The 16,810-nt window shown below is 46.4% G+C and overlaps 1 protein-coding gene across 2 annotated transcripts in view; it reads right to left on the bottom strand.

The window, feature by feature from the left end:
• Positions 1 to 1,157: 1,157 nt before the first annotated feature.
• Positions 1,158 to 16,810, bottom strand: part of STOX2 (storkhead box 2) — a 94,873-nt gene continuing 79,220 nt past the window's right edge. The window contains exons 3-5 of one of the 2 annotated variants that reach the window (XR_015714016.1): positions 12,975 to 15,240; positions 7,342 to 7,628; positions 1,158 to 4,263 (exon numbers count right to left, since the gene is read on the bottom strand). Coding sequence is in view for 1 of the 2 variants with exons in the window: in XM_087814078.1 (XP_087670204.1) it covers positions 7,433 to 7,628; positions 12,975 to 15,240 (2,462 nt within the window). In the remaining variant the exon portion in view is untranslated. Of the gene's footprint in view, positions 7,629 to 12,974; positions 15,241 to 16,810 lie in introns of both variants that reach the window. The other variant, XM_087814078.1, reaches the window with a different exon arrangement.

Below are 16,810 nucleotides of genomic sequence, written 5' to 3'. Positions count from 1 at the left end.
GAGCTGTCGCAGCTAATGAGTCACTCAAGGCCGGCGGGTGGCTTCTTTTCAGTCTCCGGTGGCTCCTGATTTCTCAGCTGGAACAGGGCTGGGGTGAATGGCGAGCTCTCTGCTTGGATTGTCTTTATGGAAGAAAAAAACCCCACTGCTCTGAACGCTTAGAAATGGGTTAAAACCAGACCGTCTCCTCTGGCTAGAAAAGATTTTTATGAACTGTGACTATGCTCTCACAGGCGTCGGGGGCCTGCCTCCACCTTCGCAGTTCCTCCCCGCACGTCCTCCACGCGTCCAGGCGACTGGGCCGCTCTGAAAGGCACACAGGCGACCCTTCCTTCCCTCAGCCCCGCGGCCTTGGTCTAGCGTAAAACGCACCACGTGCTCCCAGGAGTCCTGCTCCCTAACTTCATTCTTGAAAAATGAAGTGTCTGCACCAGGACGGTCTGAAATATAGACACAAACTCTTTCAGCTAAAGTAAGACTCGTCCTCCACGGCTGTCGCCTGGGTCGCCCACACGTATCCGAATGGCACGGCCGGGGTTCGGCGGTGAGCCTGCTGGGGGTTTTGCCTCTGCTGGGCAGCCAGGCTCGACTTCAGAGCGGCATATTGGTTTTGATTAAGAACGTTGTCTCCTAGCTTAATCGTTCGAACAGATCGCTTCTGGTTCCAGAAAAGGGAGTCCATTCTCCCACGACAAAGATTTGCCACCACGGAGGAGACTCAAAAGAATGTGTAATAGATTCTGAAGGCAGTTAAACGTGGAGGGTTCAAATCTGTGCAAGGGCCTCATCGGAAGATGGGGGTATCTCCAAGTGTTTACTGGAGAGGGGATCACATTTATTTGGGGATAGAAGTTGTGTGAAGTGCTAACAAAACAACAACCACATGCCTTTATAATTTCATACAAAAACTTAATTATATGCACCTCTAAAGCTCAGTCTTTTACATTTGAATAGCTACCTAAAAATGTGATTTCTTTCCAACATTCCTGGAAAAAGATTTTGATCGGAAATTTCCGTTTTTTAGTTGTTTTAATTCCAAAGCTCTAATCATGATTGTGCAATAAAATTCTGTTATAAAATCATATTAATGCAGGAGAGGAATAAATTGGCCTCACCTAAAGTATTTTCTGTTTACCAAAAAAAAATCCACTTAGACATATAACCAAATGTTATTTAATATCTTAAAAAGTAACACAATCCAAAATGGATATTTCACACAACACTACATAAACAACATGAACACAATATTACCATATGGAGGGACTTTCAAATATAGACTTACAAAAATCCCTGTGCTTTTTTTTCCTTTTAAGTTATTATACTAAGCATGACAAGTAACCATCCTGTACAATATGGCACACTGACACGATAGAAACCATGTTACAAATGTGCTGTTATAAATCAGTAACATTAGGGAAGACATTTCATGAACTGTAATTATTTCATATGAAATACTATACAATATAAACAGAACATCCATCTTGGATGACCTTTACAGCAACCAGAGACCAAGTAATTTAAAATTTTTTTTTTTTTCAGTGCAAACACATTTTATTCAAGGCAGTCTTGGCTGCAAAACTCCTTTCTAACATACAGTAAATCCCACTTGCACTTCTTAATTCATTTACCCTAATGCAATAGTCACATTCAGTCACTCAGAGAAAGATACCTGCAGAATTATGATCCCTTTTAAACTGAACGTTGAAATTTAATTCTCTGCTAGAAAGTTGTATCTATGTCAACTACTCTAAGGACCTTAATTTGTAGCTGTCGGTACTTACAGGAAGGCGACCCGAGGTTAGCTCTGGAGCTGCCCCGTCACGTGTGCGCAGTACCACACACTATCTCGCCCTTCCGACGTGGAAACCGCGGCGGTGCACGGGTGTCTGGGGGGGGGGGGAGGCAGGGAGGACCTGCGGCGAGGACAGGACTGGAAGGCGAGGAGCTGCTGAGCGTGTAGTTCACGACAAGTTTCCTGTAACTGCAGAGGACTGATATTGGAGATCTCAGATCTCAGATTTGGTACCTCTTTTTGGTGGGAGCAAGGGAAGGGGGTGCCAAGGTCAACCTTTGGCCAGGGAGGTAGGCAGCTGTGCGTGGACCAGCCAAGCTTCTAGCCTCACGTGGGCTTCCAGTCATCACTGCCTCGCTTGGGAACAGCCCCTTCCCTCGTTGGCAGGGGGTGTGCGTGTGGGTTTGCATTTGAAGCCAACAGGAGCGATTTAAAGCCCGGTAACTGATAGTATACAATCATAAGAAGGAGGCTGAGTCCCCCTTGAGCCTCGTAGAATTCTGAACCTTGCAAATCTGCAACTGTAAGTCAGAGAAAACACAACTGTGAAAACACAGGCTTACGTGTTAGGGGAGCCATCACCGGGGAGTCTCTGGGAGGCTGCTGCAAGAGATGCCGAGATTAACTCAGTCGGGGAGATGCCAATGTCTGTTTCAAACGCACCAGGAAATTTAATAATGAATTATATATATATATATAATTTATGAAATGTGTGCTAAATAAAAATCCACGGGAAAATAATGGATGTATCCTTAATACTGTAAACCCTTCTCGGAGAGTGACGGAGTGACAGCTGATTCTTTTATCTTACTTGGCAAAGATTGGACCGATGGTAATCCCTTTCCTGCCCATATTTTACTAACCCAAAGCAAAACAGTATTTTCCATGGCTTTTGCATTCATTTTTTTCTTGTGTTTTAGCTTCCCCAAGCCCTACACATGTGCAGAAGATTCACTTGGGAACAGAAGAGTATTGGCTGTCTTGACAATGGGTGGGACAGTCCTGGGGAGAGGAGAGGAAACAGTCACTTCTGCTGAGGTCCAATGTCGCCTGCCAGCACACAGCCGGCGGGTTCTGTGACTGACCTGTAGCAACAGAGAAGGTACCCGTCAAGGATCAACCTTCTCCTAATTTGAGAAAACACTTGGAACTAGATCGGCTCCCTTGGAAATCCAGATTATTCGGAGTAGAGCTCGATAATTGTACTGAATTTCTGTTGTGCTAAGCAGCACTGTGAAGAGTACATGATACAGTTTTTAACTGAAATTTCTGTGTCAGCACCTTCCACTGCCAGGAGCGGTCATGCTCCTGAAAGATGGCGTTTTAGCACAGGGATCAGAGAAGCCCGATATGAAACTGTAAACAAGGGTGTATGTCTAGATATACTTCTGACCACAATGGCATTTGAACGGACTGGTTGACTTCCCCACATCATAAATCAATACCAGTAAGGTGTACACTGAGGTGTACAATTCCAAACGCCCTGAACTTTTTGAATGAAAGTGGACAAAGGTGTCAAGTTGTATTTGTTTTCTTTGACTTTATTAGCACACATCAGAAAAAATAGCATTGTACTGAGTGATTTCTCAGGATGGTCTATCAAACAGATAGAAAAGAGATAATCAATAGCTGCCACTGTGTTCTGGGTAATCTTGTCACTCCTTCCGTCTGTTCATTTCAAGTATGGGGATTACACACAGGACCTGCTGGGTTAACTGTTTATGAATCGAATGCTTTGGAAGCACTTTGAGATGCCAAAATGAACTTGCAAAGTCATTATAGGTTGTTGTTGGTTTGTAATCAAGTCCCAAATACTGCCCATGTTATAAATGATGAGACTTTCCAAAATATGATCGCTATTGTTATTGTGAGCAAATGTCTATCATTTAAATTAAAAACTTTACTTTCAAGTACACTTTGTGGTGATAAGTGGTTCATCCTGGGTAGAATTTTGCAAAGCTAGCTGTGCCAACCAAAAAACAAGAGAAAGATGCTTTCGTTTTCATGGAAGGGGGTTTCTTTTTCCCCAAGGTGACTGCAACAGAATTGAAATTTACATTTTAGAAATGCTGGTTGGGCTGTGGAAAAGGGAGGCTTGGGAACAGCTGGTGTTTGGATCACTGTTACTCCAGATTAACTTTCAATTTCTGCTTCCTGAACTTGAGCTTCATGAAGTCAGGAAAGCAGTCATTTTCATGTTATCTTTATCCAGCTAGTCCCCTTTCAGCTCTCCCATTTATTTTCTCTATCCGATGGCAACCCCCCCCATTTTCATATGCTCATTTAGGTCCCCTGAGATGTACAAAATATATAAAATGGAACACAAACTATGTAACAGAAGCTGAATACACAGCACTGCTCTTTTCATCGCAGCGACGTTTGGGCTCGATAGGGTAGCATGGGAGTGAAGGCAGAGAGGACCAAAGTGCTTCGAAGTCCAAATTTCTCATGTGTCTCCTGTTCCTGAAAACCTAGAATTCAAATCAGATTTTTACAGGAGTAAATCGCTTGCTACGTTTTGTTTACCAACTGGCTCTTCACCAGGGGGATCTTTTTGAGGGAGCTTTTTGCAGGGACTGGGGGATTGAGGAGGAGATAAGAAATTTAAACTTCCTATATAATCCGTAACAAAATCAAGTGCGCCTCTGTGGGGAAGAGGGGAGAAACGGGCTTACATCTGAACGTGAAATGATGCCGTAAAAGAAAACCATGGCCATGAAGAAGTCATGAGTCCACGTGGGCAAATCGCCGCCACACACACACAGAACGCCACAGCCCAGTGACGCACAAGTTCTGAACTTGGCTTTTCCAAGCAACACACCTGAACGCGCTGCTGCTGCTTCATCGAATTTATGGAGGTAGTTATATGCAAAAATAAAAATTACCATAAAGTAATATGCTGCATCATAATAATACATAAGTGTGCAAAATGCCGGCAGATGGGTTGACCCTTGAAAGTTGAACGCTACACAGAGATTCAACCAGATTCAATTTTGTAAACCTTTCCGCTGATAAACTCTAAGTGGAGACTCTATAAGCAGCCACGGAACACAGAGCAGTCGTTTCACTGGAGGAGAGGGTGTCGGTGAAGCCTGGTCACTGAGAACCTCGCCATAGACCACCCGGGGTCACACCTGTATGTGCTTCCTGCCCCCCTCTTGCCCCCCTCAGAAATCCCGAAGAGATCAGACGGGGCTGTTACTAAATATCTTGTATCATCTCTAAAGTCCATCGTTCCTACGCTAACGGCTGCAGGTCTAAGGGAGTTTTTTGTTTTAATCATGTACCCCACAGCATCAGGCAAAAAGTGTACATGTTTTACTTGAATAATACCTTCTGTAAACCTATTTCTGGTGAAATAGTGATAAATTCATATTTTAAAGCTTCTAACGGTAATGTTTTCTTTTCCTGGTCACACAGCATTTGATTATTATAATGGCTACGTCCAGAGGATCAACCAGAGGCTGATGGACTGTTTCAATGGTTATATTATTTATGAACTGAGAGTATGATAAACACTGGAGAGCAGGATTTTGGAGGGGGGAAAAACAAATCTAGACAGAAGAATTTAGTAACCGTATGGTATACAGCTCCCCAAGGAAGCAGACTGTATAGAGTCTCTTAAATATATTATCATTCCTTCTGGACATATTTAAGCAGTGAGACAAATAGTGCATTTCTGAGGAATCGAGGCATGCCTTGCAGGAAATAAGGCATGACACCGAGAGCCAACTGACGTGAGCATTTTAGCGGTGTGGGCATTGACCAAGAAATGTAGTTAGGTTTCACTCTAAGCACAGAAAAGGAATCTAGACTGAACTTGATGCATCCGGTTCCCGATGCAACTTCCAAATATCTGAAAGAGCGTGAGGGAGCACCCTAATGTTTCCAGAATCAGACCGACCACGTGTGCGACTGCATTCTTTCAACAGGCTGCTGGCGATTAAACCTAACACCGGAGCAGCAGTGCTTCGCCAATGCCATGCCGTTGACTGCAATCCGAGGAGAAAATCTTTTAGACTGATTTTGGGGTATATATTTTATGGTCTATGACTCCAAACATCACATGCCACTAAACTAAATAAACCCTTTGTTGGACCCTTTACTTGTGTCCTATGTAACCCTTTTGCAAATAATTTTTTTATTATCTACAGATTGATTTCCTTGTTCCCATAAAATAAAACACGGGGACTTGAAAAATCTCCTTCCTAAAAGGCTGAAGCTTATTTGTCACCCCTCTGCTGCTCGCCGGCTACTTTGTATTCAACGTGACACTGTAAACCAAAGCCAAATGTTAACAAGCCGTTTTGAAACACGCTGGTCTGATAACCATACGTCCACCTAGAAATGCCTCCTGAAACCGGTTACTAAGTCTCTGTAAACATCACTCTGGCATAGTTCCTATATGCATAATTGCTATCCTGGTCGATTTTAGGGGAGCACAAGTTAGAATCATACCACAATCGCAGAATGAGCACATTCTGTTGTTAATTACATGGGCACATGTATATTTTCTGATCAAAAATTACTTTAAAGTTTTCTGTATAGATATCTTCCCAGGAATAAAAGGCCTGAAGTTCAACTTTCCCTAAATCTTTCTCTTTTCTATAACCACTAAAAATGATCTCCCACAGCCTAATTTAGGCATTCTATTTAAAACTACATAAAATAGATTTATGTCCTTCCATTAGAAAGAATAGCACCCCCAGGCCATACTCTTCATTTGTATCACAAAGAACATTTTGCTTTTAAACAAACTAATTATCGTATCCACTATAGCAAGATGGGATCGTCATAAGTATCCCAAAGAGGAAACGACCTTCCTCACGTATTGGGCTCACACCTTCTAAAAGTCCACGTTACCTCTTCCATCACCCAGCGCTGTGTCCCAGCCGGACCGGGGACCCCTTCCTTTTTACCCCTTCAGATTCAAAGGCCTATATTCCTGCTTGTGATTGTGGGAGGTTAAAACTCAGACAAGCATCCGTGACACTTAGAAACAAAAATCCTGACAACACACACTCCCAGTATCTCCATCCCGACCCCCTCGGACACACTTCCTCGGGCTCCTGCAAAATCGCGCCACGGAAACTCACAGTGAAAATGACAGGTGCGTAAGCGACTCACACACAAAGGGCTGGGGTCTCTTCTCGGCTGTTTGGCACTGATTTCCCTCACGGTGGGCCCTTGCATTTGACATTCTGTGTTGGCCTCATTTGTTTTTGTTTGTTTGTTTGTCTGGAAGTGGCAAGAATCAGTTCTGTGGCACCATCTGCCCACAGACTGGGAGCAACACGCACCTGTGGCATTTAGAAATGGAACTGGCAACCGCATGACATTGAAATGCATATTACACTTACAGTGTCTAGACTCTCCTATGTGTGCTCAGTTACAATTAGTGAAGCAAAAGTGTACAGATCACCCCTACTGCTATTCTGTTGCTACAGAGCCGCAAATGTGAAAAGCAATACTCGGAAAGAAAGACGTTCGTGTTTTGCTCTAGCCTACTTAGCAGCACAGTTTAAGTAAACACGAAAACTGTGGCATACATGCTTGTCTTCCCGAAGATGTAAACATCAGTCCCAGGGTCGTAAACTTGGCCGTATCGAACGAGACAGGAGATCTGAGGCAGAACAACGGTCACACGCTAGTCACAGAAGCTTGCAAGCAGTTGGAAGGTTTCTGTAATTTCTCGGCTTCGCTGGCTGGGGGGTCCGCGCTCGCTCGGAAGCTGAAGGCCGGGCCAGCGCCGCCGTGGGCCGGGCTCAAGGTGGGGTTCTGGCGGCGGTTACTCTCAACAATGCTTGACGTGTTGGAAGCCAGGCTCTCCCGAGTGCTAAAAGAGTAAAAAGGGTTGGTTTTGTTTTGTTTTCAACATAAATAATTATAGAGCGAGCTCCGGAGGAAGAGCCAATGATGCAGTTAATGGATTTCCTCTGTTGGTTCCTAATGTCACGGACAGAGCAGCTCACGCTGATTATTTACACATGCTCCCCGTGGCTCCGGAGCTGCGCGGACGGGGCACCGCAGCACACGGCACAGAGGATTTTCTGCAGCCCCGTGCACCCTCCCTGTCCTCCCCTCCTGGCCCACTCAAGGAAACTACTTCAAAATCTGATGTGGTCTACAGCTGGTTTCTAAAAACACTCATAAACATACACCTGTACTGATTTCACTTCAGGCTGAACGTTCACTGATACAACTGCTCCTTACCAAACCCAATCATCGTACCCTAATGATTCTGTTTCCAGTCTCCATGAGCAGAGTTTGACTTGGGTGGACTCCAAGCATCCTATTGGCTAATTTGCAGCACTGATAGAAATAAAATTTTTTAAACACCTTCCAACCTGTGTTCAAATGTCAACAGGTCAGTGAAAATGCATTTTATTTTCAGATGAGGAATCTAAGATGTTAGCCATTCATTTGTGAAGTTTACATTTATATCCCCCCACACACCTCGCCACCCCGGACACACACACGTTGGTAGGAATATCTTATATTTTAAAGGATTCTTACAGAGGAGAGGTGACTTAAAGACATTAGTATTTTGATTTCTCTTACTTTTTCTAAGTTAGAAATATTGGAATCTAGTTTACTGCTCCAAGAGATTTAGATATTAAAGATTTCAAATGTGTAGGGCGATAGCAGAAATAGGATTACTTGGTCTGATTGGTGGTAACTGAACGGGTTTCGTGTTCAAGGCCCTCCAAATGGTAAAAAGGAACTCACCAGCTTAAAAGAGGCGGAAGAAACCATAACAATGCTCAAAACACCCAACCTATTGGATAGATTCAAGGTTTATGAAATATTTGATGACAGCTGGTCCCCGGAGCTGATTTAAGCCTGCTGAAGCGAGTCTACGGGTTAGAGTCCTAGGGTGGACATCCTCACTGCCTCTCAGTCTCATCCGAAACTGATGGCAATTTTGTCTGAACCCTAGACCCCGGCAGCCCTTATGAACAGGTTATTTCATCCAAACCCCTTGTGGCCTTGAGTTTGCTTCCATCAAGGAGCCAAGAGTTCACTGTTCAAAAGAAAATGTGTTCGTTGGCTACCAAAAAGACACCTGGGCATTTCGTGACCGCAGGGGGCACCTCCCAAGGTTAATACATTCATAGAAATAAGTCAAGCTGTTCCACTGGGCCTATGGTAAATCTGGGCATACCTAAAGAATACATGAGTTAAAAAAAAAAAAAAAGAATACATGAGTAAAGGGCTGGGAAATGCTGGACTTACCTGCTTACCTGACCCCTTCCCTAAGAAAACTCATCGGTGGCTTGCCAGCCCTACAGCTGAGGTATAGTCAGGTGAAGGAAGGAAGAAAGGAAGGCAATAAACATGTAGACCCCAAGACTGCATGACACAGTCTTTCAGTTTCATTCTTAATCATGATAATATCCCCCCCACCCACTCCCCTGTCCACCGGTATTTAACTTTCTCATTTCTAAAATCAGGAGAGTTACATTATTTAGCTACTCACAGAGGAACCATGAAGAAGAAACATGCGTCGATGAAGCATTGGTACACTGCAAAGCTAGACAAACGTAAATCATTTCTGTTCTGTATCTGGCATGTAATACATAAAGTAGTTACGATGGGTTGGCTTGGGAATCTACTCATTACTAATAGCATCATTTTCTACAGGGAAATACACTTGAAGGTCCAAGGAACCCACTTTTAAACCAGCTTTTGAGGCATGGGCTTAACATGTACCTGCTATGTGCCAGGCGCTGTGCCAGGCACAGCAAACACAGCTCATCGCGAGGGATCACCTACGCTGGCAGCCGTCTATGCTCTCGGATGCCTCCTCCCCATGGCCAACATACTAATCATCATAAATATATATGGTGCTCCAGTTTCTCCAAAGGATACATTTCATTACTGCTGTGACAGTGAGTAGAGTGTGTAAAATTCCTATCGAGGGCTCTGGATCTGATGATGAAAAAGTTAAGGGAGATGGAGTGTCAGCCGTAAAAACATCCCTCCCACTCAGACATTCTTACTTTTGAAGTATGAGAACTAATGGAGCGCCGCTTTAAAAGTAAGATCTGGGGATTTTACAGGCAGAAGCCTTGACCCCAGCTGCTGTGTCATCCGTCCACCGGGGGCCCGTGTGTTGTGCGGCCCCCGGGCACCGGCAACACACGGCCCGTGGCCCGTGAGGCAGACACATCCCGGCAGCGCTGGTCCCTCCGATTCTCATGCTATGTTTATCCACCCGTTTTTGGCCTCAGATTTGGAACAGCAGGCTTTTCATGTCAAAAAAAATCTCATTTTCAATATCAGATCTATGGCATAGCTTAAGTTTCTAACTTTTCCCCTTTGCAATCCCCTTCCAGTTCCCAAGAAAAGGGACTGAGTAAGCCTGGGAACGTGGCTGACCGTGATCAAGCTGGCGCTGAAAGTTGAGAGTGGCGGTCACCGTTTTTGTTGTTGCTTTTTCAGCTGAATCTTAGTTGCTCAGTGAATTATTTACTGAAAGACCCAAATAAACGGCCCACTTAAGGCTGCCGTATCTCACAGCAGCGGGGAGATAATGCTACTTGGCTAAAATACTCCTCACGCTCGCCAGTAAAACGCCCTATAACTCAAATATTCTCCTCCGTAGACTATCCTCATGCATTAATTAGAAAGGCAGCTCAGTGAATTTACTGAGGTGCACAGAAAATACAGCTTAAACATGGGTATAGGAAATGAGTTTGTCATCTAGCTTCTAACCATGGGTATTAAATATGAAAGGGACACAAGAAAGAATTGCTATGTAGATTCTCAAACTGCGTGAAATTTATGGGTGCGCTACGCATTCCCATAAAGAAAATTCTGCCTAATTAACAGTGGACAGACACATAGCTAATTTGTGAAAGTTGTCTCCTAAGAGCAACCTTTACCTTCTACCATGACAAAGCACTTAGAGAAATGCAAATAAACGTATTTCAAGAAATAATCCCATTCACAAATTCTGTATTCTGCAACCCAAATTTAGAAATAAAATATATTCTGTGGAGAGACTGGTTCAATTCTTTAATGAATATTTCTGTTTCTTCGCCCCCAAACAAAAAACTTTCAGTATTATGCGGTGGTAGGTTCTTGAGTTAGAACCATTAAGCTACTCCCAATGTCTCCTTAGCAACTATCTCTAGAGTACTAAAGCTTTCTCTCAGAGGAGGTCCCGGGGCCAAGAGGCAACATGAAGGGCTGGAAACTGCTGCGTGAAAAGCATCAGGTGAGTAGAGTCTTAGTAATAAATAGTAGAACATAAGGTAAGGCAAATAAACCACACCTTCCATAAGCGATGGTTTCCAACCTCTACCACTGATTATAGACCTTCAGTGATGCCTGCATGGTATCCATTGTTAGAAATTCAAGAGGAGAAAAAAAGAGTAGATGAAAGGAAAGGATATACAGAGTAACTGGTAAATAAATTAAGATTTGATTTGGAAAATATTGAGAAGCTATTTCTTACAAAGTCAATTGACAGGCCAGCGGTTTTCAGACTGAGTGCCATGCTCCTCAAGGTCCCTTAGGGCTCCTCAATGATTGGGCAGCAGAGGCTGGGGACCCCTGGTCTCTCACCCACTTTAACCAGAGTGCCGGCTCTGTGGTCTGTTTAGATATTGGATTTCCACACAGGTTAACTTGGAAAGAAGGTTACATGGCGATGATGATGATGATGATGAGATGATGATGATAAATAAAGAACTAGTCCTTTAAGAAATAACAAAGGCCTAATATGTGACAAACAGATTAATGATTCCCAATTCTAATTTGGGGATGCTCTGCCCCTAAATTATCTAGAGATACAAGTGAAATGACCACAATAGAACTCATTATAATTCTTAATAATTAAAACAAATATATGAAATACATAATCACATCTGGATACTTGTTAAAATTATAAATATTGTAAAATCTTGGGAATCCCAGCTAATGAGAAATGTCCATCTCTCAATGGTATTTCTGCATCTCAGAGTCACCAATCTGGAGTAGAATTTAGAAGGGGAATGAGGTCCCGAGTTGCCCTTTGAGAAGGAAGAGTTAAGGAGGGAAGAGGGAAGTTGCATAGACGCTCTTTTGCTTCCTGAACCCCTGAACCACTTCAGTGCCCTGGACATGACCATCAGCGTTCCATACTCCCAGCTGTCCACCCTTCACTGAGTTACCCACTGAAAACAAGGGACCACGACCAGAGGACTCTGGTTGGTTGTATCAGTTCTGTAGGAGGAGAAGGCACAGTGCTGGGACATGCTTTGATCTAACAGAGTGGAGGCCCCCACTCTTTCTGTGGCAGGAACAAGGTCCATTCCTCTGTAGACACGTGAGTGGTGAGAGGAAGCTGTGTGAGCAAGGTGGGGCGGCCCCACGGAAAGTCAGCGTTAAAGTGGCAAGTAGCTTCCAGATCCACTGGGAAGGTTTTGAGATCTGCTTTTACAGTTGACCCTTGAACAACACCGGGGTGAGGGGTGCTGACTCCCCTGCACAGCCGAAATACACATATAACTTTTGACTCCCCCAAAACGTAACTACTAATAGCCTACTGTTAACAGGAAGCATTACCAATAACAGTCAATTAACACTTACTTGTATGTTATACACTGTATTCTTACGATAAAGTCAGCTAGAGAAAAGAAAATGTTATTAAGAAAATCATACGGAAGAGAAAATACAGTCACAGTATTTATTGAAAAAAAAAATCTGCCCTTAATTGACCCCCACAGTTCAAACCCTTGTTGTTCAAGAGTCAACGGTACATCCTCACTAGAGGGACCCCTCTTCTCCTGCGTCAGTCAATTTATTCCCAGCTCCTTCCCCAACCCCACTACCTACTCATTCCACTCCACTTTTGAAGGACTTAAAAACAAACACCTTTCTTTATCAGCACGGTGGCAATGGAAACATAGAAGCAAAAATACTGGGAAATGCTGGTCTTAGATTGGACTGAGGCCAGGCTGAGGGGAGGAGCCAACCCACCAGTCCAGATTGGTGATCTCTACAGCTGCAGAAACATTTGTTTCAGTTCCTGCAAAAGAAGTCAGAAACAGGTTGTTAACAAAGCAACGCGCGCAACTCTCAACCCTCAATCACAGAGCCGAGGCTGTGAAACCAGAAGCTCCACCAGTCACCCGCATAAAGCCCCAGGCCCCGGGGGGGGGGGGGGGGGGTGCAGAGCGCTCCCTCTTCCTACCGTGGGGAGTTGAATCCACTGTCCACGGTGATGCTGCTGCTGTCCATGCTGTCCAGGCGTGCCGAGTGGGTGGTCCTCGGGTGGCTGCTGCTGTCAGTTTCTTTGGGGGCAAGGAGGGTGAGGTTCTTCTCGAATTTCCTCTGCAAGTCTCTTTCCTTCTCCCTCTCAAGGAGCCACTGCATGGTGCCCACATCATCTCTGTTTTTCTCCTCCTCGGCGTTTTTGTTTGCCCCTTCCTCGGAGTCGTCGTCATCGGAGACGTTGTAATAGTCAAAAGAGGCTTCCTGGTTGCCCCCGGACTCCTGCTGGCGCTGGAGGGCTGGCATGACCTGTGCCGCCGGGGTCCCCAGGGACGGCTCCAGCTTCTCGCATCGGCCTGGCAGTGTGTCGGCAGGTGTCTTCGGGTGAGATTTGAGGAGGGACAGGCTGGATTTGTGATAGCTGTTTACAGACAAGGTGCTGTGCAGAGGTTTGAACAGTGTGTCTTTGCTGAATATCTCTTTCCTCTTGTCCAGGCTGCTGGGCTCGGCGCCGTGGTGCTGGATGAGCCGCCCGTTGGCCATGCCTTCCGCTGCTGCGCCCGAGGCAGCCGGGCCCCCGCCTGGCCCTTTGGGCGACTCCTCCTTGTGGCCTCCAGGCTCCCTGGAGGAAAGCGGGGTCTGCCTATCCGACAGAGGCAGCTTTTTCACCCCTTCCGCCAGGGTCAGAGTGTCATGGTCCTCTTTATTCTTCCCCAGGGGCGACGGCGCCGTGAGCACCGTCTCGCTGGAGGTGTTGCACTGGAAATAGTCGTCCGTCGCTGTTTTTGTCGGACAGGAGTTGAGTTCACCGTAGGACGGCAAACTCTCCGGTGGTTTGCCTGGCTCCATGAGGCTGCAAGCACTGGGAGGTTCCTTGCCGCTGCTGACTATTTCTGGAATACACAGCTCTTTATAGCTTGTGGACAAAAGGTGAGCCCTTTGATGACCGGCAGTCTGCGCAGGCCTTAGAGTGCTGTCGTCAATGTAGGACTGGATGGGGGTTTGGTCATCCTGGCTGCAGCCTTCCGCAAGGTCATCAGGCGTCCCCAGGGAGGACGCGCCCAGAGGGCCCTTGGAGTTGTCCATGGACCTGGACCTCTCCTTGGCTTTGTTGGACCTCTCATTCCTGGACCGTCGGTCCTGGGTATGGCTGTGGCTTCGGTGCACTTTTGAGTGGGAGCTGCCCCTGGAAGGTTCGGGAAAAGGCATCTCAGTCCTCCTTTTGGCCAGTTCCCCGGACACGTCCCACTCCGGCGTCATGGGGAAGTGAGGCTCGAGCACGTTGGGGTTGCTGTGCATGATGAAGTTCTCGCCTTTGTGTTCGATGATGAAGCAGCCCTCCCGGGGGGCCCTGGTGAGGGGATCGCAGAAGTCATACTCCCTGTCCCCCGGGATGTCCAGGTGAGAGCCGTCGGACGGGTCTCCCTTGGACGCTCGCGTCTTGCTGTGTGACCGAGACTTGCCGTGCGACTTGCGATGCGTCCTGCTCTTCTTGCTCCTCCCGCTGTGATGCGCGGAGGAGCCGGCTTTGCTGCGATGCGCCTTCTCCTCCTCGAGCTTCTTCATCAGCGCCGTGTGCCGCATGACGTTCTCCACGGTCAGGTCAGGGTTGATGCGCCTGATGATCTCCACCTCCACCTCCCGAGGGATCGTCGTGGGGGTGTCCTCGTCCCGCAGGGGCCACTCCTCGGGGGGGAACTGCGCGGAGAAGTTGGCGAGCTGTTTGGTCTTGTCTTTCTTAAAACTCAGCCGGAACAACTTGAGCCCAAACTTCTTGGACTGCTTCTCACCGTCCTTCGGTTTTGAGAGGGTCTCCGTCTTGTAGGAGAAGTTGACAGTGCTTTTGCTCTTCTCAGTGGGTGGCACCTGGCAGAGGGACGGCGGGCAGTACGGGTCCTTGCAGTCCTTGGCGGGCTTCCTCTGCAGAGTGGACGCGTGCATGCTGTGCATGTCCTCTCGGCAGCAGTGGCAAGAGTCGCAGTGGTTTCGGGGCAGTGTCCTTTCCCTGACGCAGCCTGAGGCAGAGGGCGTTATGGTTCCGGGCTGTGGAGAGGTGCACTGGGACCTGTCGGGGATCCGCTCGTCCAGGTGGTACCATTTGCTGTTAGTCCTTATGAGGGAGGGCGTGATGAAGTACGTCTGCGGGGTCACGATGAAGTAGCCGTCGGGGGTCGGGTAGATCTTCCTCTCCCGCACCAGCGTGTTCAGGGTGTGCCGGAGGATTTCTTGGCTCGGGGTGGGGACACCTGAAAGCGAGAGAACACACTTGTGAGAACGAAGAGGAAGCGCCGGCTCCCGACGGTTCAGCATCTGCTGTGGGCGGAACGTCCGTGTCCCGCCAAGATTCACAGAGGCAAGCCCCGGGCCCCGACGTGACGGCCTCAGGAGGTGGGGCCTTAGGTTTAGAGGAGGTCACGAGGGTGCAGCCCTCAGGATGTGACACTGTGAGGAGAGAGCAGAGCCCTCTCGCCCTGAAATGAGAGGATGCCGCTGTCTACAAGCCGGGAACACGCTCCTCACTAGACACCAGAGGTGCGGGCGCCTTGAACTTGGACTTACTTCCCGGCCCGCAGAACTGTGAGAAATGAATGTCTGTGGTCGAAGCCACCCAGTCCGTAGTATCTTGTTACAGCAGCCCAAACGGACTACGACAAAATCCTATTACTTTGGCCAAGCTTCAAGGTAGTATCATATAGCAAGTAAACAGCATTCAGAGGTGTTCATTAAGTTTAGTGGGAATCCCGGTTTTCTCTGATGACTCTTATGGGCATTACCACCTATGAAATGGGAAAATGTAAGAGCTGGGAAGAGGCAGAGGGAAGCTGGGTGAGGTAAGGTTGCTACTGTTGTTACAAACCTTTACTGAGCTGAATCATTAAAAAGAGAATATTTTTAAATGAGGGGAGAAATGAAAAATGTTTTACACGATATGATATAAATGAACAAAAAAGACTTTTCCAATAGAAGCAACTAGGGAAACAGGGTTGGAACAGCCCTCGTGGTATTGGAAAACAAATCTAAAATACATAGAGGCTACCATACATACCTGGAGGTACTCCACATATTTTTTAAGATTAAGTTTACCCAATGAACTGAATTTTATAAATTATATAAAAGGGCACCTGGACTTTGACCATGGTTTATGATGTAGTGCGCTCCAATTTTCAAATCATCACCTTCGATTTTGAATGTGGATTATAGCCTCGTGGAATTCAGATCAGAGCTTCCTTCCTCTTGGCATAAGTCAGAAGGATGGACGTGATTTTCCTAATTCGGAACCAGAGAGCCCTAAGAAACACACTCGAGAGAGCTTAAGACCTTCTCCGTCTGTCTGATCACTGTTCAAAAAACAGCCATATTTGCTAGAATAGAAATTTCAGAAGAAAACCATAGGTACTCCTTTGTGCAGTAGCTGATACTGTTTCCGAAGGGTTTTATGTGCGTGCTTACGCCCTGTCTACCTTAAGAGACAGAATTACGAGGAGACATACTTAAGACAATGTCAATTCTCCAGGCTGCAGTGCATTTACTTTATTTCTCAGGTGTTCTCCCCTCCTCATTGCCAGGCACACTGAGGGTGACGATATATTACAAGACTGACCTGAATGACACAGTCACGCGTCACTCAACTACAATGATGTATCCTGAGAAATGCATTGCTAGGCCATTCTGCCATCGCCCGAACATCCCCGAGGGCACTTACACAAACCTAGACGGGACAGCCCATGCACACCGAGGCTGCATGGTGTCTGCAGCCTCTTGGTCCCGGGCTACAGGCTGCACAGCATGTTACTGTGCTGACCACTGCAGACGGCT

The sequence above is a fragment of the Miniopterus natalensis genome, chromosome 2 (assembly GCF_054644295.1).
Source record: "Miniopterus natalensis isolate mMinNat1 chromosome 2, mMinNat1.hap1, whole genome shotgun sequence".
NCBI classification, from domain to species: domain Eukaryota; kingdom Metazoa; phylum Chordata; class Mammalia; order Chiroptera; family Miniopteridae; genus Miniopterus; species Miniopterus natalensis.
This window is presented reverse-complemented; position numbering and strand designations above follow the sequence as displayed.